General features: G+C 59.5%; 4 protein-coding genes across 4 annotated transcripts in view; 1 reads left to right on the top strand and 3 right to left on the bottom strand.

Annotated features, from left to right (window-relative positions):
• The window catches only part of LOC103078517 (taste receptor type 1 member 3), a 3,582-nt gene extending 2,724 nt beyond the window's left edge, over positions 1–858 (bottom strand). The window contains 5 exon segments of the mRNA XM_082930834.1: positions 27–93; positions 95–352; positions 431–640; positions 642–718; positions 720–858. Coding sequence (XP_082786960.1) covers positions 27–93; positions 95–352; positions 431–640; positions 642–718; positions 720–858 — 751 coding nt within the window.
• Positions 859–3,526: 2,668 nt separating this feature from the next.
• Positions 3,527–4,344, bottom strand: CPTP (ceramide-1-phosphate transfer protein). Its single transcript, XM_007448915.1, has 2 exons — positions 4,223–4,344; positions 3,527–4,049 (listed from the first exon to the last, which is right to left on the bottom strand). Exons 1-2 carry the CDS (start codon positions 4,342–4,344, stop codon positions 3,527–3,529), a joined length of 645 nt encoding a protein of 214 aa, XP_007448977.1.
• A 2,125-nt stretch (positions 4,345–6,469) lies between these two features.
• INTS11 (integrator complex subunit 11) lies at positions 6,470–19,407 on the top strand. The gene is made up of 17 exons (XM_007448916.1): positions 6,470–6,600; positions 9,512–9,609; positions 9,964–10,037; positions 10,329–10,557; positions 15,723–15,821; positions 15,909–15,943; positions 16,215–16,353; positions 16,825–16,889; positions 17,054–17,243; positions 17,359–17,442; positions 17,858–17,947; positions 18,046–18,208; positions 18,320–18,427; positions 18,517–18,578; positions 18,649–18,791; positions 18,878–19,007; positions 19,091–19,407. Exons 1-17 carry the CDS (start codon positions 6,573–6,575, stop codon positions 19,151–19,153), a joined length of 1,800 nt encoding a protein of 599 aa, XP_007448978.1. The 5' UTR covers positions 6,470–6,572; the 3' UTR covers positions 19,154–19,407.
• A 285-nt stretch (positions 19,408–19,692) lies between these two features.
• PUSL1 (pseudouridine synthase like 1) overlaps positions 19,693–19,740 on the bottom strand; it is a 3,542-nt gene continuing 3,494 nt past the window's right edge. The window contains 1 exon segment of the mRNA XM_007472196.1: positions 19,693–19,736. Within this exon segment, the coding sequence (XP_007472258.1) occupies positions 19,693–19,736 (44 nt within the window).

The following is a 19,740-nucleotide window of genomic DNA, read 5'->3' as shown; positions in this document are numbered from 1 at the left end:
TGCGCGCAGCGCAGGCAGAGGAGAGCACCTCACCACCCGCACGCTGCTCTGGTTCACCCGGCGTGGCAGGCCTTGCACGGAGCCCAGCCGCGGGGCTGCCGGCTCTGGGCAGCGGCACCCGGTCCTCGCGCGCGATGCAAGTGCCCTTGGCGTCGGCCAGGCCGGAGCAGAGGCACAGGCCCTGCCAGCTGTACTCGTCGTCGCTGCCCACGGCGGCCACCCAGTTCCAGTGCAGCTCCCACAGCCGCTCCACCACGGCCTCCACCGGCACGCGGTCGCTGGGCACCGTGCGGAGGAAGGACGGGAACGTCTTGCGGCTGCTCAGCCGGTCCGTGCTGGCGCCGTAGCCGACCTGCGGGCCCAAGGCAGCTCCCGACGCAGGGGCTCCCGAGGCGGGCAGGAGGGGGGGACGCGGGCTGGGGGGGCGCACGCGCGGCATGAGGAAGGAGCTGGTGGCCACGGCGACCTCGGGGGAGGGGCGCCCGATGACGGCCAGCACGTGGGGCTGCTGCTGCACATAACCGCAGTAGGCGGCGACGCTGCAGCTGCCGGTCTTGGCCGTGAACACCAAGCTGGGCTTCACGGCGACCGCGGGCTCCCAGCACGTGTCGGAGAGGTTGTGACCCAGGTGCAGCCCCGGGGATCAGGGTGAACCCGCTGTTGATCTCCTGCACGGCCATCGTCGTGGCCAGCGCCCAGAGCAGCCCAGGAGACGAGAGCACCCTCAGCTGAGCCCAGGGGGGCAGAGCCCCCCAGCACATAGTCCCCTGGCCGGCTGAGCTGCCGGGACAGGCACAGTGGGGCCCCTGCCCTGACGCCCAGGACAGCCGCGAGGCCCAGGAGAGCCAGGCCCGGCATGGCAGGTGGCGGCTTCCAGCAGGGACAGCAAGCGGGCAGACTGACCGGGGGTCCCAGATATGGGGAGTCAGGGTGGGGAGGGGCGGAGGGTTTGTTTAGCAAAGCGCTTGCCTGTCCTCACCTGCCAGCTCGGGGTCCTGGAGACGTCCTCCATCTCCTGGGCCCCACAGGTGTGCTCACATTGGACTCATCCTGATGCCACCACTAGGCTCTCTGGCTGACAGTGACCTGGGCAGGCAGGCTTTGGGCAGCCAGCCGCTGACTGTGACCTTGCTACCTGCCTGTGCCCAAGCCCCTGGCACCCACCTATTCCTGGAGAGGGGTCACCCTGTACCCGTCTGCCAGAGGGGCCTGGATTCTCCGGCTGTCTGTGAGACAGGCTTGGAGGTGCCAATGCCCCAGGGAGTGGGCACAGAAACACTCCCTCCAGCCCTGGGGAGGCACTGTCGGCAGTCGGGGCGGGGGACTGCAGGGGCGGCTCCCTCGGCAGGCCCAGGGGCAGCCTGGGGGGGTGTGTCCCACAGCCCTGCAGGCCAGCCAGGAGGACAGTGGATGGCCTGATGGCCCGGCTTCCACCCCGTGGCTAGGGTGGGGAGGGTCCCGAGGGGGAGGCCGTGGGCTCTCGGCCTGCCTGGGGACAGTGCACCTTGAGGGTCTAAGGCCTAGAAGCTGCGGGGCCCCGTGGCTGGCCGTGCTCACACTGGCCTGGGCCCTGCCTGCGCGGGCCGGGCTCACAGCTGGGCCCGAGGAGCGGCAGGCAAGCGAGGGAGGAAATGCTGTAACTAAGCGGGCTGCTGCAGCCAGGTCAGCCCCAGGGTGTGCCGGGGGTCTGGGGGCCAGGCCAGCAGCTCCTGCTTAGCCTCTGGGTGCCTGAGGACCCGTCTCCCCCAGTCTGGGGCTGGGGGCCTCACTGACACCAGGCCGCAGGCACCCAGAGGAGCTGGGGGAGGCTAGCGACGGCCCTGGGGCATGGTGGTGGGGCCGGGCAGACATTTATGGGATGTGGTCTAGGAATCCAGTCCTTGCCTGTCTCCACTGCCCTGTGGGGCACGCACACATGGCATAGCACACACGCTACACGCATGCGCAGGGCCTGCACCTGCACCATTGCATGCACACGTGCAGCCCTCACCGTCTGGCCCCGGGGAACCCCAGGCTGTTCCCCCAGTCACTGGCCTTTGCAGGCACACCAGGCTCTGGTCCCCGCTGGGTGTGGGGACTTGGAGGTGGCTTGTGTTGGGCACTGCTATTCAGTTCTAGCCTTTGGGCAGCGTCTGAGAGGACCCTCCCTGACAGGCATCCTCCTTCTGTCCAGGCCACTGCCATGGCATGAGCAGCCCCCCTCCACTGGCTGCAGTCCAGGCAAATTTCCTTCTCTCTACACGGTGAGTGGCTGGCCTCAGACCTGCGTTTCCAACTCAGCCACTTAGGTGATCCTGTGACTCAGTTTTCTCGCCTCTAAAGTGGGGATAATGTGGACCTTGGCAACAGATGGGGCTTGGCAGGGCTAAAGCATGCACAGAGACGGGCAGGAACCCAGCACTGGCCGGGGCATACCTCACATCCCTGTGGTTGACACGGCCCTGACTGCCTGGCAGCAGGTACCTGGCACACCCAACACCCCCGTCCTGGAGAACAGTAGTTCTGCTAAGTGTAGTTTATTTATTTTGGAAAAGCCATCACCCGTATTACAGCTTCTAAGCGTACCTGAAAGCTTGCACTTATGTACATTTGCTGCACGGTGAATAATGTCCCCTTGGCACCTGAGGTCCTGGCCTCACAGTGAAGAGGCAGTGGGTGGGGCCAGGACCCCAAGCACTGGGTGATGGCCGGGATGGGTGTGGCCACCTGCCAGCCTGTCACTGAAGCAAAGCGGTCGCGGTCCCCTCCCTTGTGCTATATCATCCTGGGTCTCCTGAGCTCCACGGGGGTGGAGCAGTAAGGGGCAGGGAAGAGGGAGCACAGCATCTCGCTGGATGCTGGGGAGGGAGAAGCCAGCACTGGCCCAGAGGAGTCCTGGGATCCCGGGGGCTCTCGGGCTGTGCTGTGCAGACTCTAGGCCACAGGCGGCCACTGACACGTGTGCAGGGTGGTGGCAGCAGGGGAGTCCTTCCCTCGGGGCTTCAGGTCCTGCTGCCACTGCCGAGGACACGTGGGCCCCTGGCTGAGGAGGCGAGGGGCGGGGGGAAAGCCTGCAGTGCTGACCCCTGCCCAGGACTCTCTCCCTGTCCTGGGGACAGCCAGCCGTTACAGAGGGGCCCAAGGCAGCCCAGCTGGGCAGACACTGTGTCCTGCGCCCCACGACTCCCCGTAGCTCACAGACTTGACCCCCAGGCAGGGGCAGCTTTTCCATGAACACTAATCCTGACCCCCACTGACTGCTTCCTGCACTTCATCCAGCCGGGAGAGGCCTGACTGGACATGAGTGTAACTTAGCTGAGGGTAAAGATGAGAGGCCCAGGCAAAGGAGAGGCCGGGCGTGGAGCAGACGGCCAGCATCTGCCTTCTCCGTGAAGCCTGTCTGCAGCGGCTGGAGGCTCTAAATGGCTCCCGACAAGCTCAGCTCACCGGGGGACCCAGAAAGTTCCACGGTGGGACTGATGGGTCCCGGCTGCCCCCACCCAGCTCTGGATTAGGGGAAGCCCACCCCACCTGGGCCCGCCAGCCCCTAGGGTAGGTCCAGCAGGGCGTGCTCGGCGTAGAGCCTCTGGGAGATGTCATAGACGCGTTCGATGAAGGGCAGGGCCTCGCCCAGCATCTCCACAGCCTGCTCGGGGGACCCCACGTTCATGGTCTCCAGGAAGACCTTGCGTGTGGGCAGTGCACAGAAGGCCACGGTGACGGCGCGGCGGATGATCCAAGGGTGGTAGGCGGCCAGCGAGGCATTGTAAGAGTCAGTGCAGAGCGCGGCGGTGCGCGCGTCCTCAGGGCTGGTGCGGATGCCCTCCAGGAAGAGCTGCAGCCAGTGCAGGGCGCGGTGCAGCCGCAGCACCGTCCGGCAGCCCGAGTCGGGGTGGCGGGAGCGCCTCTCCAGGTCCACCAGCTGGCTGCCCACCTCGTAGGCCACCATGGCCTGCAGGGTGCTGTAGTGCTCCTGCTGGGGGCCGCCGCACAGCTGCTCCATGATCTGCAGCTTCGCCACCACGTCCTTGGAGATGAACGAGAAGATGGTGCCCAGGCTGTTCAGGAACCTGCGCGAGGGAGGCGGGCGCTCAGCTGGGGGTGCGGGGCGAGAGCACCCCCCACCTTCTGGGCCGCGAGTGAGGACAGCCGACCAGCACCGGGCCGGCAGGTGCCTACAGGTGCCGGCGGGACGCGGGTGGCGCAAGTGGGGCGCGTGGCCAGGAAAGGCCCTCGCACGCACCTAACCAGCCCCCTCCAGCTGGCAAGGTAGTGGCCCAGCAGCACCTCTTCCTTCTCGTTGAGACACTGCTTGAAACTGAGCAGGACAACCTTCAGATTAAACTCTGACTCCAAGTCATCCATTTCAACAGGAGCTGAAACACACCAGGAGTCAGGCTGTGGGTTGTCTCCTGGTGAGGAGGCTCCCTCCTTGGGTCATTGTTTCGAGGAGGGAGGGCAGGGGCAGCTGGAAAGAAACAGCTGGGCTACTGCTGCTCCCCAGTGAAAGCCCACAGTAACCCCCATCCCCAGGCCAGCCCCTCCTCCCCAGGAGCCCACCTTGCTCTGCTCAGGTCACACACTCGCAGACACACGGGCCTGGCCCGGCTCTTAGCACGGCCCCCCTGACACTCAGGCTTGTCAAACCACTGCCACTTCTCACTTGCAGGAGGCATCTCTGCTCAGGTTTCCTTGCTTATTTATAGTCTGTCTCTCTCGAGTGTGTGTCTGTTCCTACTAATTGGAGAGGTATTTGGTGAGTCCCCACCCAGAGCCAGGCGCCCATCCCTGTTAGTGAGACCAGCAAGTGTGTGTGTGTGTGTGTGTGTGTGTGTGTGTGTGTGTGTGATCATAACAAAGACAGGAAGTTCAACACAGTAGGTAAAAGGATAAGCACCGTGGAGACACAGACTGCGGGCTGAGGCTGGAGGGCCACGCCCTTCCTTACTTGAAGCTGCATGGCAACACACAGAGCAGAGGCTGCGGGGTCAGCATTTGCCGACAGATGGACAGACAGCAGTCTTCTCACTCCTACTGTAACTGTACCCGTCCCACACAGAACGGCAGCTAGAGCACACACAGGTTTTCTCACGCTCTGAAGACAGCCACAGGCCCTCCCCCAGCCCCAGGGAGTCCAGAAGTGCCCCAGGCCAGAGGCCTGCTGGCATTCATATAGTCACTCCACAAACATCCTAGTGCCCAAGCGTTAGTGGGTGTCGCTGGGCACCTCAGCCCCTGCCTCCCTGGGTGCCTGGGGCCTGCACTGCGGTGTGGCTCTGACAGGCCCTGGGGACAGAGCTGTGTCTCACCTCATGTCCAGGACAAGCTCTGACCCCTTTGGGTATGGGGGTTCCTATGCTTTTGGTGCTGGGAGCACTGTGGGAGCCCGGTCGCCCGAGGTGTGGTGAAAGCTCAGCCAGGAGAGCACACTTGTGTGCCTGGGCAGGGTCTGCCTTCCACTCTGCGGGCAAATCATGAACTGTTCTAAGATCCTGTCCTACATCTTTGGGGAAAATGGGCCCGCACACCCTCCCCTGCCCACCACCCAGGCTGCTGGGAGCATCTGATGGGGCCCAGTAGGTGCTAATGAGGCTCTGCAGGCCCCACGGCTTGGCCGCATGCCTGGCACTGGGTGGAGTGCCCAGAGGTGAGCTCACCCTGTCTTCAGGTGTGGAGGACAGCCGGGCCTGGACTCAGGAAGATAACACTCCGGAGGTTTCCAGAACACCCCTCCCCTCTCTCAGGCCCTCAGTCTTCTCTGTCCACCAAGCAGATGGCCTCTGAGGCCCTCAGGGCTACCTTCCTGGTCACCAGACATCCTGTGGGCCTGGCCTTCCTGCCCAGAACCCGAGCCAGCAGCCAACAGGAGGTGCCAGCAGCCTTTCAGAGCTTGGAAAAAACAGGAAGGGCAGGGGCGGCGCGGCCGGGGGCGGGCAGCCTGCCAGCTCTGGGAAGGTGATGCAGGGCACCGCCAAGGCTCCCCCAGGGGCAGTCCACGGTCAAGGTCAGCGCTCGTCCTGAGGCCGGCCTGAGCACCGGAGCCCTGTGGCTGACAGCAAGCTGAAGGACCCCAGGAAAAAGGGGGCAACCCTCCGGCACCCCAGCCCCAGTCTCGCCTGCTAAGGGGGCTCCGGGTGGCGCCGAGGTGGGATCCGGGGCTCGGGTGGGTCCTGCTCCAGCTGAGGCCCAGGGATGGGTCAGGGGCCCGGGGTCCGGGGCAGCGCGGGAGCCGGGTCGTCGGCCGCCCTCTCCCACGCCCGGCTCGGTTGCGGTGGGTTTCCGCAGCGCCAGCTCGACCCCACCACGTCCGGCTCACCTGCACCGCCGCCTCTCACCTGCGCCGCGCAGCCGAGCCGCAGTGGAGGCCGCGGCCCCGCCCCCGGCCACTGACCCACCGCCCGGGTCGCCCAATCAGAAGGTCCGATGCGCGGGCCCTCGTTTCCGTCGGGGGCGCCGGAAGCTGGCGCCTTTGGGGTTGCGCTTGCGCAGTGCGTCGCCGCGAGTCGGACGCGCATGGCGGCTTCCGGGACGCAAGCGCCCGGGTTTCGTGAGGCAGTAGTGGTCCCGCCGGCTCGCTGAGCGCGCCCGACAGGATGCCCGAGATCAGGGTCACGCCCCTGGGTGAGTGCGGCGCGGCGCGGGAGGAGCGCCCGAAAAGGCCGGTGGGAGGCTTGGAGGGCCGGGGACCCCGGGACGTGTCGTCCTCGCCGCGCGGCCCCCTGCCCGGCACCGTTGCTTAGGGCGCCTTTCTTCTGCTTCTGCATCCTCGCCACTTCCTGCCCTTCCACCTCCTCCATCTGTCTCGCGTCCCGCTTCCCTGCAGCCTCCGTTTACCCGTCTGCGGTCCACCCCAAGTCAGCCCTTGTTTTACTTGACCGCCGCAGTGTTAAAAAACAAAACAAAAAACCCCCCAAAACTTTTCTTTTTGCAAAAGATGTAAGTGCACAGTTTAAAGGCTCAAGCAGTACAGAACAGTGCGGAGGAGGAGAGATCACTCAGAATCAGAAACAGCTGGGGTCTCCGTGCACACGTGCCAGGGGCTTTTCGGGAACCTGCCCCCTGCCCTGGCCGTGTGTTGGAAGCATCTTCTCCTAGGGATGTCCCCCGCAGCTCCACATGCTTTCTTTTGTGGTGAGCTCTCCTCAATATAGCCCACCCAGCCCCCAGCGTGGACACTGAGCTGTTGACAGCTGCAGTGAACACTCCTGACCCTGGCCTGCTGGGTCACAGCGCACCTCCTACCCCACCAAAGGTGCCGTCACCCCCACGGCCTCTCCTAGCTGTTGGCTCCGGGTCCCCTCTGGCTGCTTCAGCCCCTACGCTCTCCCCGCGCCTGGTTCTTCTCCAGGGGCCTTTGCAGGATCCTCCTTCCAGCCTGACCCTTTCCCAGGTGACCCCTTTCTCACCGCTCATCCTTTTTTTTTTTTTTTAAGATTTATATATTTATTTATTGTTTATTTGGCTGCGTTGGGTCTTCATTGATGGGCACGGGCTTTTTCTAGTTGTGGCGAGCGGGGTCTACTCTTGGTTGCAGTGCACGGGCTTTTCATTGTGGTGGCTTCTCTTGTCGCAGAGCACGGGCTCTAGGCATGCGGGCTTCAGTAGTTGTGGCACATGGGCTCAGTAGTTGTGGCTCACGGGCTCCAGAGTGCAGGCTCAGTAGTTGTGGCGCACGGGCCCAGTAGTTGTGGTGCACGGGCCCTAGAGCGCAGGCTCAGTAGTTGTGGCGCACGGGCTCAGTAGTTGTGGCGCACGGGCTCAGTAGTTGTGGCGCGCGGGCTTAGTTGCTCTGTCACCGCTCATTCTCGAATGATCCTATCTCCTTACTGCTCCTTTTACCCCAGATCTGCTCCTGGCTGTGCCCCAAGGTCACTCAGCCACAGCACCGCCAGAGCACAGCTACTTCTGCGTCACCATCTGCCTTTGCCAGTTTCTGCCTCATGACCCCCTTGGTCTCTCCCACCACAGGACCTTTGCACAGCTGCCCCTCTCATCCCAGCTGTTCCTCTCCACCCTGCTCGGAATTCGCCTTCTCAGGCAGGGCTGGAAGTTTGTGTGCCCTTCCCTGCCTTACTTTTCCCTGAGGCGCTGATCTCCCCAAATGCAAGTTTGTCTAGGTGATTATTGTCCGTGTTCTCGGACACACACACACACACACCACACCTGGAACCTAAACTCGCTGCAGCCACGTGTCTCCTTGTTTTCTTCCCACCCTCCTGTGTGTCCCAGGCTCTGTCCCCACTTCGCCTGCCCAGTTCGCTCCCTGGGATTGTTGTGGGTGTTCCTATTGGGAGCAGGCGGCCAGTGCCTTAGAGCTGAGCTCCGGAGTCTAGAAAGCTGTCCCTGGTCCCATGCTTAGGAGCCACGTGCCGTGGGCGGATCCTGTGACTTCTGGGACTTCACATCCTCGTCTGTGAAGGGGGGCGGCCCTTCTCCCTCCCACACGTACCTGCAGTGCCTCTGAGCGGGGCATGGCTTGGGGCTGGAGGTGCAGTAGGAAGCAGGCTGAGACCCTGCCCTCAGGGAGCTCACATCCTGGTGGGGGGAGCAGGCCTGGGAGAGACTTCGAGGCCACTGCCTGAGGCACACAGGTGAAGCTCGTGGCTGCTCTCACCTGCCGTTGTCACAGGTGACTGGAGCTTCTTGAGGACCAGCCGCGGCCCACTTTGGGCGGTGGCCTGGTCACCCTGGTGTGTGTGGTGCTAACAGAAGGTTCACAAGTTTCCTTGCAGAGGGAGGCTTGTAGGATCCAAGATGAAAACTAGGTCATTTGCTGTCATCGGGCCTTGTGAGGCTGTGTCCCTTTCCTTCTGGGCCCCCAGACCCTAGAGGAGGTGACAGATGGCCGTATGAGGTGGCCGGGATATGCCCCGTTGGGCCTGGAGCATCTGGGCAGGGCTTGGAGGTCAGGACTGTGGATGAGATTCGGGTTATGGTCTGGGCTGGGGGTACCTGAGGGGGCCCAGCGGTGGGGCGTCTGTACTGTGGCCACTCTAGTTGGTCATTGCTGGACAGCTAGGGCCATGTTTCCCCGTGGCTGGGCTAAAGCCACACAGTGTCCCTCTGCAGTGGCACCACCAGGAGGTGCCTGGTGGTCACAGCTCAGATGTGGCCACAGCTAAGGTCTTGGGAGGGGTGGTGAGGCCCCAAGGAGCCCTGGCTTGCCTCTCTTGAGTGCTGGGACCACAGTCCAGCACCCCTTACTCAGCTCCTGGCCTCAAGCCTGTGGGCCACTGCTTGAGTGGCAGGGTCCGAGGCTGGAGGCATCATGGGGAAGGGTCCAAGGTGGCCTTGGTGCTTTGTCCCCTCCCTGTGCGTTTCCCTTGCCCATGTGCAGAAGTGGCAATGCTTCTCACCTCACACCTTGTCCACACAGCAGCCACAGAGGGTTCTGCAGGGCCAGGGGCCCAGAGGGTCCTTTAGGGGTCTGGAGCAGGCGGCTGGGCCTTGGCCTTGGGGCTGGGGCCATCCTCGCAGGGGCAGTTTGGGGGAGAGGAGCGTGGTAGCACCTCTCACCCATCCTCCCATTCAGGGGCTGGCCAGGACGTAGGCCGAAGCTGCATCCTGGTCTCCATCGCGGGCAAGAACGTCATGCTGGACTGCGGGATGCACATGGGCTTCAGCGACGACGTGAGTCCCTCGGGTGGGCGGCCGCCACCCAGCCTGCTCTTTGGCATCACCAACAGTGGGCCCGGGCCTCGGCGTCTCAGGCTCTGACCCACAGAGGGGGCAAGGTGGGGCACCTGCGCGGGGCCGCTCTGTACCAGATCGGGGCTCCCGGCTCAGGTACCAGCTGGGCAGCTGACTCCCTTCCTGCACGCTCCGAGGCTCTGAGCAGTTGGCGGTCTCGGTGGGCCTGCCGGGTGGGGATGTGGGGGTCAGGCGCAGCTGCACCCTGAACCCCGGGGGCTGTGCCTGCAGCCCTAGCTGCCCCACTGTCTCCTGAGCCCTGGTGGCATCCTGACGCTTCCCCTCCCCCCACAGAGGCGCTTCCCCGACTTTTCTTACATCACCCGCAGCGGCCGCCTGACTGACTTCCTGGACTGCGTGATCATCAGGTGGGCGCCTTCCCCAGGACCCGCCCACCCACCCACCCACCCAAGTGGCGACTCCTGATACACATCCCCCTGAGCCCCTCCTTGTTCCTTCCTGGAGCGTGAGGCTGACCCCAGAGTGGCTGCTTGTTGGCGGCACTGCTAGACGCTCGGGCGCTGAGCCCTAGGGCGACTGCGCTCCGGCCCCTTCGCTCCCTCTTGCTCTGTGGCCCTCGGCGAGCCAGGGAGGGGGGACGGTAGCCCCCGTGGGGACGTGCGGAGGGCCCTCCAGGCAGACCCATGTTGCTTCCCCAGCCACTTCCACCTGGACCACTGCGGGGCGCTCCCCTATTTCAGCGAGATGGTGGGCTACGACGGGCCCATCTACATGACGCAGCCCACGCAGGCCATCTGCCCCATCCTGCTGGAGGACTACCGCAAGATCGCCGTGGACAAGAAGGGCGAGGCCCGCTTCTTCACGTCCCAGATGATCAAGGACTGTATGAAGAAGGTGGTGGCCGTCCACCTCCACCAGACGGTGCAGGTCGGGCCCCACCCGCTGCTGCCGGCGGGGAGCTGCCTGGAGGCGGGTGCAGGGCCTCTGCTGCTCCCCGGCTCTGCGTGAGCGCTCTGAAGGGGCGGGAGAGGGCACCTGTGCCTCCTGAGCGCGCCGGGGCTGGGGCGGCGGGGCAGGCTGGGCGGGACGCCGACCGGAGTGTGGGCTGTGGCCCGGTGGCAGGAAGGTGACATCAGACGTGGAGAAATTTACCCTGTGGCTCGCGGAGTCGTCTGCTGCTCCCCACGGTCTGGGTTTTGCTTGTTGCCACGCGTCTAGCGTTTGGGGTCACCTTACCCTGGCTGGACCTTTCGTCAAGGTGAAGCAGCGCACTTCTCCCCCAGGCTCTTACCTGTGAGCCCACCTTCCGGTGCACGGGCCACCGCCCCCCTCCCCCACCTTTAGTCAGCGTTTGTACGGGGCGTCCTTTCCCATCTTTGTACGTTCTTGCTGCATCATGTTTTAAGTAGTTTGGGTTTAATCCAGCCTGATAACCGGTCCTGTAGGTGGAGGGTGTGGACTGTACGGGTAATAGTTTGGGATTTAGCTGTATCCTCCTACCATTTGCTTCTGCCTGTTCTATGCTTTATTTCCTTTATTGCCTTTTTCTGGATTGACTTTAAAAAACTCTATTTCTCCCCTTATTTGGTAAATAATTAAATATTGTTTTATAATTTTTGTAGTGGTAGAGATTACAAAACGCATCTATGACAACACAGCTCTAAGGTACTTGGAACTTTTGCCTCTTTCCTGGACAGTGCAAGAGCCTCAGAGCACCTCAAATGCATTTACTCCTCCCCTGACTCACTGGCTCTCGTTTCCATGTATTTTAATTCCCTCAGCGTGCGAGACCCCCGGGACCTCACCGCTGATGCTGGTAAAGTCAGATTGGCCGGGCGCCGTCTCTGTTTGCCTTTCCCACTGTTCCCCTCTATTGCCTGTGTTCTTCACTTTGTATCTGGGATGAAGAACACCATTGTGGGTCTGCTGGTGATGAATGCTCTCAAATTTTATTTGTCTGCAAATGTTGAAGACTTTTCCTCTTAGGTTCGGAATTCTGGGGCAGCGTTTACTATCAGTATTTTGAATGTGTCTTCCCATCTGCTGTTTGGAAGAGAATCTTTTCTTTGGCTGCTTGTGGGATTATGTCCTTTCCTGTGGACTTTGGCGGGGTGCTATGCTGGCCCCACCTGTTCCCGTCCTGTTGCGCCTGCTCAGGTTTGAGGCCTCTGGGTCTGCCCATTGCTCTCTCCAGGCCGAATGTAGGTCTTGCTTCTCCAGAGCCTTCATCCTCCGTTTATTTTTCTGTGCGTCACGCTGGATAGCCTCTACTAGACATTTTAGTTCGTTAATTCTCTTTTTGGTTAAATGTAAGTGGTTGTTAAATTTGTCTGTTGAATTTTTTTTAGTTGATACATAGTTGATTTATAATATTATACGTTATAGGTGGACAACATAGTGATTCACAGGTTTCAAAGGTTATGCTCCATTTATAGTTACTATAAAATATTGGCTATATTCCCTGTAGTACAGTATATCCTCGTAGCTTATTTTGTGTGTAATAGCTTGTGCCTCTTAATCCCCCACCTGTCTTGCCTTTCGTCTCTTCCTTCTCACCACTTGTAGTTTGTCCTCTACGTCTGTGATCCTGTTTCCTTTTTGTTACATTTACTAGTTTGTTGTATTTTTTAGATTTCACATATAAGTGATGTCATACAGTATTTGTCTTTCTGTCTGACTTATTTCACTTAGCATAATACTCTGCAAGTCCATCCATGTTGCTGTAAATGGCAAGATTTCATTTTTTTTAATGGCTGAGTAGTATTCCATTGTATATGTGTACCACAGCTTCTTTTTTTTTTTTTAAGATTTTTTCTTTTGACGTGGACCGTTTTTAAAGTCTTTATTGAATTTGTTACAATATTGCTTCTGTTTTTTATGGTTTTTGGTTCTTTAGCCACGAGGCATGTGGGATCTTAGCTCCCCGACCAGGGATCGAACCCGCACCCCCTGCACTGGAAGGTAAAGTCTTAATCACTGGACCGCCAGGGAAGTCCCTTTTTCTCCCTCTTCCGCCCCGGCTGCGCTGGGTCTTTGTTGCTCCATGCAACAAGTTGTGGTGAGTGGGGCTACTCTTCAGTGCGGTGCGTGGGCTTCTCATTGTGGGGGCTTCTCTTGTTACGGAGCACAGGCTCTAGGCACGTGGGCTCAGTAGCTGTGGCTCGCAGGCTCAGTAGTTGTGGCGCATGGGCTTAAGTTGCTCCGCGACATGTGGGATCTTCCTGGACCAGGGATCGAACACATGTCCCCTGCATTGGCAGGTGGATCCTTAACCACTGGACCACCAGGGAAGTCCTTGTACCACATCTTCTTTATCCATTCATTTGTTGATGGGCATTTAGGTTGCTTCCATATCTTGGCTATCGTAAATAGCACTGCAGTGAATGTTGGGGGTCTATTTATCTTTTCGAATAATGGTTTTCTCCGGATGTGTGCCCAGGAGTAGGGTTGCAGAATTATATGGCAACTCTATTTTTAGTTTTTTGAGGAATCTCCATGTTGTTCTCCATAGTGGCTGCACCATTTTACATTCCCACCAACAGTGTAGGACGGTTCCCTTTTCTCCACATCCTCTCCAGCGTTTATTATTTGTAGATGACCGTTTTGACCAGTGTGAGGTGGTACCTCACTGTTTTTATTTTTAATTTTTTAAAATTTATTTACTTATTTTATTTTTGGCTGCTTTGGGTTTTCATTGCTGCGCACGGGTTTTCTCTACTTGTGGCGAGCGGGGGCTACTTTTCGTTGAGGTGCACAGGCCTTTCATTACCATGGCTTCTCGTTGTGGAGCACGGGCTCTAGGCGCACGGGTTTCAGTAGTTGTGGCACGTGGGCTCAGTAGTTGTGGCTCACAGGCTCTAGAGCGCAGGCCCAGTAGTTGTGGCGCATGGGCTTAGTTGCCCCACGGCATGTGAGATCTTCCCGGACCAGGGCTCGAACCCATGTACCCTGCATTGGCAGGCAGATTCTTAACCACTGAGCCACCAGAGAAGCCCCCCTCATTGTAGTATTGATTTGCATTTCTGTGTTTTAAAAAATATATATTTTATTTATTTATTTATTTGGTTGTACCTGGTCTTAGTTGTGGCCAGTGGGCTTCTTAGATGTGGCTCGCCTGCTCCTTAGTTGCAGCAGTGTGCTCCTTAGTTGTGGCCAGCGGGCTCCTTAGTTGTGGCATGCAAACTGTTAGTTGCAGCATGCATGTGGGGTCTAGTTCCCTGATCAGGGATCGAACCCAGGCCCCCTGCATTGGGAGCTTGGATTCTTAACCACTGTGCCATCAGGGAAGTCCCTGCATTTCTGTATTAATTAGTGGTGTTGAGCATCTTTTCATGTGCCTCTTGGCCATCTGTATGTCTGTTTAGATCTTCCTTCCATTTTTTGACTGGGTGGTTGGTTTTTTTTGATATTGCGCTGCATGAGCTGTTTGTATATTTTGGAGATTAATACCCTTTTGGTTGCATCATATGCAGATGTTTTATCATATTCTGTAGGCTGTCGTTTTGTTTATGGTTTCCTTTGCTGTGTAAAAGTTTTTTTTTTTTTTTTTTAATAACAGAGAATCCTTTTTCTTTAAATTAATTAACTAATTAATTTATTTACTTGGTTGTGCCGGGTCTTAGTTGTGGCAGGTGGGCTCCTTAGTTGCAGCTCGCCAGCTCCTTAGTTGTGGCGTGTGAACTCTTAGTTGAGGCACGTGTGAGGGATCTAGTTCCCTGACCAGGGATCGAACCCGGTTCCCCTGCGTTGGGAGTGCGGAGTCTTAACCACTGTGCCACCAGGGAAGTCCCTGTGTAAAAGCTTTTAATTTAATTAGGTTCTATTTTTTTGTTTTTATTTCCATTACTGTAGGAGGCAGATCCAAAAAAAATACCTGTTGCTATTTATGTCAGAGTGTTCTGCCTACGTTTTCTTCTAGTTTTATAGTATTTGGTCTTATATTTAGGTCTTTAATCCATTTTGAGTTTATTTTCGTGTATGGCGTTAGAGAATGTTCTAATTTCATTCTTTTACATGTAGCTGTCTAGTTTTCCCAGCACTATTTATTGAAGAGACTGTCTTTTCTCCATTGTGTATTCTTGCCTCTTTTGTCATAGATTAATTGACCATAGGTGCATGGGTTTATTCCTGGGCTTTCTGTCCTGTTCCATTGATCTATATTTCTGTTTTTGTGCCAGTACCATATTATTTTGATTCCTATAGCTTTGTAGTATACTCTGAAGTTAGGAAGCCTGATTGCTCCAGCTCCGATGTTCTTTACCATGCAATTTTGATGACTGTAGCTTTGTAGTATAAAGTCAGGGAGTGTGATTCCTTCAGTTCTGTTTTTTGTTAGGATTCTTGTGGCTATTTGGCGTCTTTTGTGTTTCCACAGAAATTTTAAAATTATTTGTTTCAGTTTTGTGAAAAATGCCACTGGTATTTTGATAAGGATTACATTGAATATGTAGATTGCCTGGGATAGTATGGTTCTTTTGAATCCTTAACTTGGGTTATTATAGTTCCTGGTTTTACAATTTCCACTGTTTTTAGTAGTTCCTAGTTTTTTGCCAACATTCTTAATTCTTTCTCTCTCTGAATATTTTAATCACAATCCTTTTAAAGCCTGTGTCTGAAAACTCCAGGAACCCTCAACCTGCTTCTCTGGACTGTTGTTCCTCTTCTTTCTGTCCGTATTGTCTCATCTCCTGTGTCTGGTTTTTTTTTTTTTTTTTTTTTTTTTTTTTGCGGTACGTGGGCCTCTCACTGTTGTGGCCTCTCCCGTTGCGGAGCACAGGGTCCGGAGGCACAGGCTCAGCAGCCATGGCTCACAGGCCCAGCCGCTCCGCGGCATGTGGGATCCTCCCAGACCGGGGCACGAACCAGTGTCCCCTGCATCGGCAGGCGGACTCTCAACCACTGCGCCACCAGGGAAGCCCTTGTGTCTGCCTTCGATTGAGAAGTGGATGTCGTGTATGAAAAAACAGGGATGATGAAAGGCTAGAATGATGTCATAAACTTGCGCCCACCACTGCCCCAGGCTCCACCTCCCTGCCCCTCTGCCCTCTGCCCAGCACAGCCAGCAGACCTGAGGTCAGCCCTCTTCTCTGTAGGTGGACGATGAGCTGGAAATCAAGGCTTACTATGCGGGCCACGTGCTGGGGGCGGCCATGTTCCAGATTAAAGTGGGCTCAGAGTCTGTGGTCTACACGGTCAGTGGAAGCACTTGGGGCACAGGAAGGGCTGGCTGGCCGGGCAGAGGAAGGAGGCACCCTCTTCATTGCCACATTCTTTGCTAGGGGGATTATAACATGACCCCAGACCGGCATTTGGGGTAAGTAGGCCAGTACGTTTGTTTCATCCTATTGGGTGGGTCCCCCCGGGGGACAGGGACCCTGAGGGGTGTGCCGGGTTCCTGAGCAGTCTGCGTGTCATTGTCCCTGGATGTTCTCCTGTCCCCTCAAGTGCTGCCTGTGTCATTCGATGGCCTGGGCCTGTGCAGAGGAGGCAGGCTGCCTGCTAGAGGGTCCAGGAGGGCCATGGCTGTGTACAGCCTTGCCACTGTGTGGCCTGTCCACCTCTGGCCACACCCACCTGTGTTCTAGAGCTGCCTGGATTGACAAATGCCGCCCCAACCTGCTGATCACAGAATCCACGTACGCCACCACCATCCGAGACTCTAAGCGCTGCCGGGAGCGAGACTTCCTAAAGAAGGTCCATGAGACCGTGGAGCGTGGCGGGAAGGTAGCTGGTGGGCGGCGGGTGCCCCAGGCGGGGCTGGCTGTGTGCCTCTGGCCATGCTACACGGGTCTTTCGGCTGACCCGGCATGTGGTCGGGCAGGGGTGCTGTGTTCTGGGCACAGAAAGAGGAAGGTTTGCTCAGCACTGGGAAGACAAATTCCCCTCGAAGACCCTTTAGTGGGGGCTCACCTACTCCTCGTGACTCAGATCCCAATGAAGGGCTGGCCAGAGTGTCCACCATGGTCACTTTGTGACAGGCTGTGCTGGGACAGAATGTGCGGGGTTGCCGGCAGTCTGCATGGGGCCTCCGGCCATCAGAACTGCTGGCAGGGCTGGTCTCCTGAGAAGGTGGCCACAGGAGCAACTGTCGGCCTCTGTGCACAGCTGTGGGCTCGGTGGCCAGGCGGTGCGGCCAGGGGTTCCTCCCGAGCTGGCCTCCCACCCCCACCCCACCCCACCCCACCCCACCCGCAGGTGCTGATCCCCGTGTTTGCGCTGGGCCGCGCTCAGGAGCTCTGCATCCTGCTCGAGACCTTCTGGTAGGTGTGGCCACAACGGTTTCTGGAGGCCCGGCCCTGCTGGCCGTGGGGTGAGGGGGGGCGGGGAACGGCCGTCCTGGCACTGGACCCAACCCAGGCTGAGGGCACCTGGGGGCTGCAGGCCAGCCCTGCCCCTGCAGCCCCCGCAGCCCCGCCCTCCACAGGGAGCGCGTGGGCCTGAAGGCCCCCATCTACTTCTCCACGGGCCTGACGGAGAAGGCCAACCACTACTACAAGCTCTTCATCCCCTGGACCAACCAGAAGATCCGCAAGACCTTCGTGCAGAGGAACATGTTTGAGTTCAAGCACATCAAGGCCTTCGATCGGGCATTTGCCGACAGCCCGGGTCCCATGGTGCGGCCCAGTGCCGGCTGGGGGCGGGGTTCCACTGGGCCGGGGAGACCAGCGGTCAGAAGGCTGAGGGCCGGGGGGCATCTGATGCCCTGACTGTCCCACACCTGCCCCGAAGGTCGTGTTTGCCACACCAGGGATGCTGCATGCTGGCCAGTCCCTACAGATCTTCAGGAAATGGGCAGGGAACGAGAAGAACATGGTGAGGGGTCTGGGCCCCGGGGCCAGTTCCCTGGAGGGCTGGCGAGGTTGAGGGGCAGGGGCTCCCCCTGGCTGGGGGGACACTGCCGCTGTCAGGAGGAGGCGGCAGCTTGGTGCTCTGGGCACCAGTGTCTGACCGAGGCTCAGACTCTTGCTGTGTCTTGGCCTGTCTGCACCAGGCAAGAAAGCCCCCGGCTTCCCAAGTAGCCATCGTGGGGGTCAGGCCTGGGCGGGCTTGTGCTGAGACCCCTGAGCCTGCCTGGGTCTGCAGTGGGCCCTGGAAGGGGGAGGGGCCTCCACCAAGGGTTTGGGTTCAGGTGGGCAGAGGGGCGGGTGGGAGAATGTCCCGGGAGGAAGCCCCGAGGTAGGAGGCAGGAGGTGCAGGGGAGCTGCTCGTCCATCCCTCCCTCCCGCAGGTCATCATGCCTGGCTACTGCGTGCAGGGCACCGTGGGCCACAAGATCCTCAGCGGGCAGCGCAAGCTAGAGATGGAGGGGCGGCAGGTGGTGAGTCCTCACCCTCCCTCACCAGCTCTGTGGACCCTCTTGGGGCGGCCCTGGGAGCCACCACCTGTGCTGATGGCTTGCCTGCCGTGATGCCGCAGCTGGAGGTCAAGATGCAGGTGGAGTACATGTCCTTCAGCGCCCACGCGGACGCCAAGGGCATCATGCAGCTGGTGGGTCAGGCGGAGCCGGAGAACGTGCTCTTGGTGCACGGCGAGGCCAAGAAGATGGAGTTTCTGAAGCAGAAGATCGAGCAGGAATTCCGTAGGCAGCCCAGGCCAGGGCGGGCTGGGTGACACGGAGGGTACGCGGGCTGGGTCGGTGCAGACGGGGCCCGCCAGTCTGGACTAAGGTTCTCTCCACGCCCCGGCCCAGGGGTCAGCTGCTACATGCCAGCCAACGGCGAGACAGTGACGCTGCCCACGAGCCCCAGCATCCCCGTGGGCATCTCACTGGGGCTGCTGAAGCGGGAGATGGCGCAGGGTGAGCGGCAGGGCCCATTGAGTGGGGGCGGGGCAGCTGCTGGGCAGGTGGCCCCACTGACAGCTCTGACCGCTGCCCCTGCCCCACAGGGCTGCTCCCTGACGCCAAGAAGCCCCGGCTCTTGCATGGCACCCTGATCATGAAGGACAGTGTGAGTGCCAGCCATCACTGGGGGCGGTGGGGGCCGCCCCCGACGCCCCTGACCTGCCCTTGCCCCACAGAACTTCCGGCTCGTGTCCTCAGAGCAGGCCCTCAAGGAGCTGGGCCTGGCCGAGCACCAGCTGCGCTTTACCTGCCGTGTGCACCTGCACGACACACGCAAAGAGCAGGAGACAGCCGTGCGCGTGTACAGCCACCTGAAGAGGTAGACGCTGCGGCCGCGCCTTCCGGACCTGGGGGGCGGGGCGCCAGCGGGGGCGCCAGGCAGGGGCTCACTGTGCCTCCCCGCAGCGTCCTCAAGGACCACTGCGTGCAACATCTTCCTGACGGCTCCGTGACCGTGGAGTCCATCCTTATTCAGGCCGCTGCCCACTCAGAGGACCCAGGCACCAAGGTGCTGCTGGTCTCCTGGACCTACCAGGTAAGGTGCGGGACTGGTGGGGTCACCGCGTCACCCTGGGCTGCATCACCGGGACCAATGGCCCCTCTTGCCTGTGGCTGCAGGACGAGGAGCTGGGAAGCTACCTCACATCTCTGCTCAAGAAGGGCCTGCCCCAGGCCAGCTGAGGCCCCGCTGTCAGGACTGTGTGCACCCTGGGTCTTCCCTATGTCCTCGGGTGTGGAGCCCACAGCTGGCTACGACCCTCATCTGTGCAGAGACCGCAGTGCCACCACGCACCTGCCTGAGTGGCTGCTTTTGGCCGAAGAAAGAAACGGACCTGGGGGGCTTTTCACCTTTTATTTCTGCTCCTGGGCTCCCAGGAGATGGGGTGGGGGGGGGGCTCCCGGGGTGTTGGTTTCCAGTAAAAACCACCACAGGCTGTTTGGGTGTCTCGTTTTCCGGTGCTTGCGCCTGTCTCCTACACCCCACCTCTGGCAGCCCACCCGGGCAGGCGGGGACTTGTGGCAGGTCCAGACTGACAGGTGTGGGGCCTGTCGTGGTCCCTGTGTGATGCACGGTGGTGTACAGAGCTGGGCAGCGTCCAGCAGCTGTGCCTAGTGTGCTACGGCTGCCCTGACCTTGCTGCGTGTCAGGGGTCACCTGTGACCTCTGTGCTGTGGACTCTGAAGGTACATAGAGGCAGGACCTGTGAACAGACCGCAGGTCATCCTGGGGGCGTGACAGTCTCTGCAGGGGCCAGGCCAGAGCCTTC

Source organism: Lipotes vexillifer, unplaced genomic scaffold (genome assembly GCF_000442215.2).
Source record: "Lipotes vexillifer unplaced genomic scaffold, Lipotes_vexillifer_v1.1 scaffold835, whole genome shotgun sequence".
In the NCBI taxonomy this organism is placed as follows: domain Eukaryota; kingdom Metazoa; phylum Chordata; class Mammalia; order Artiodactyla; family Lipotidae; genus Lipotes; species Lipotes vexillifer.
The sequence above is the reverse complement of the archived record's forward strand: the minus strand, read 5'-3'. Positions and strand labels throughout refer to the sequence as shown.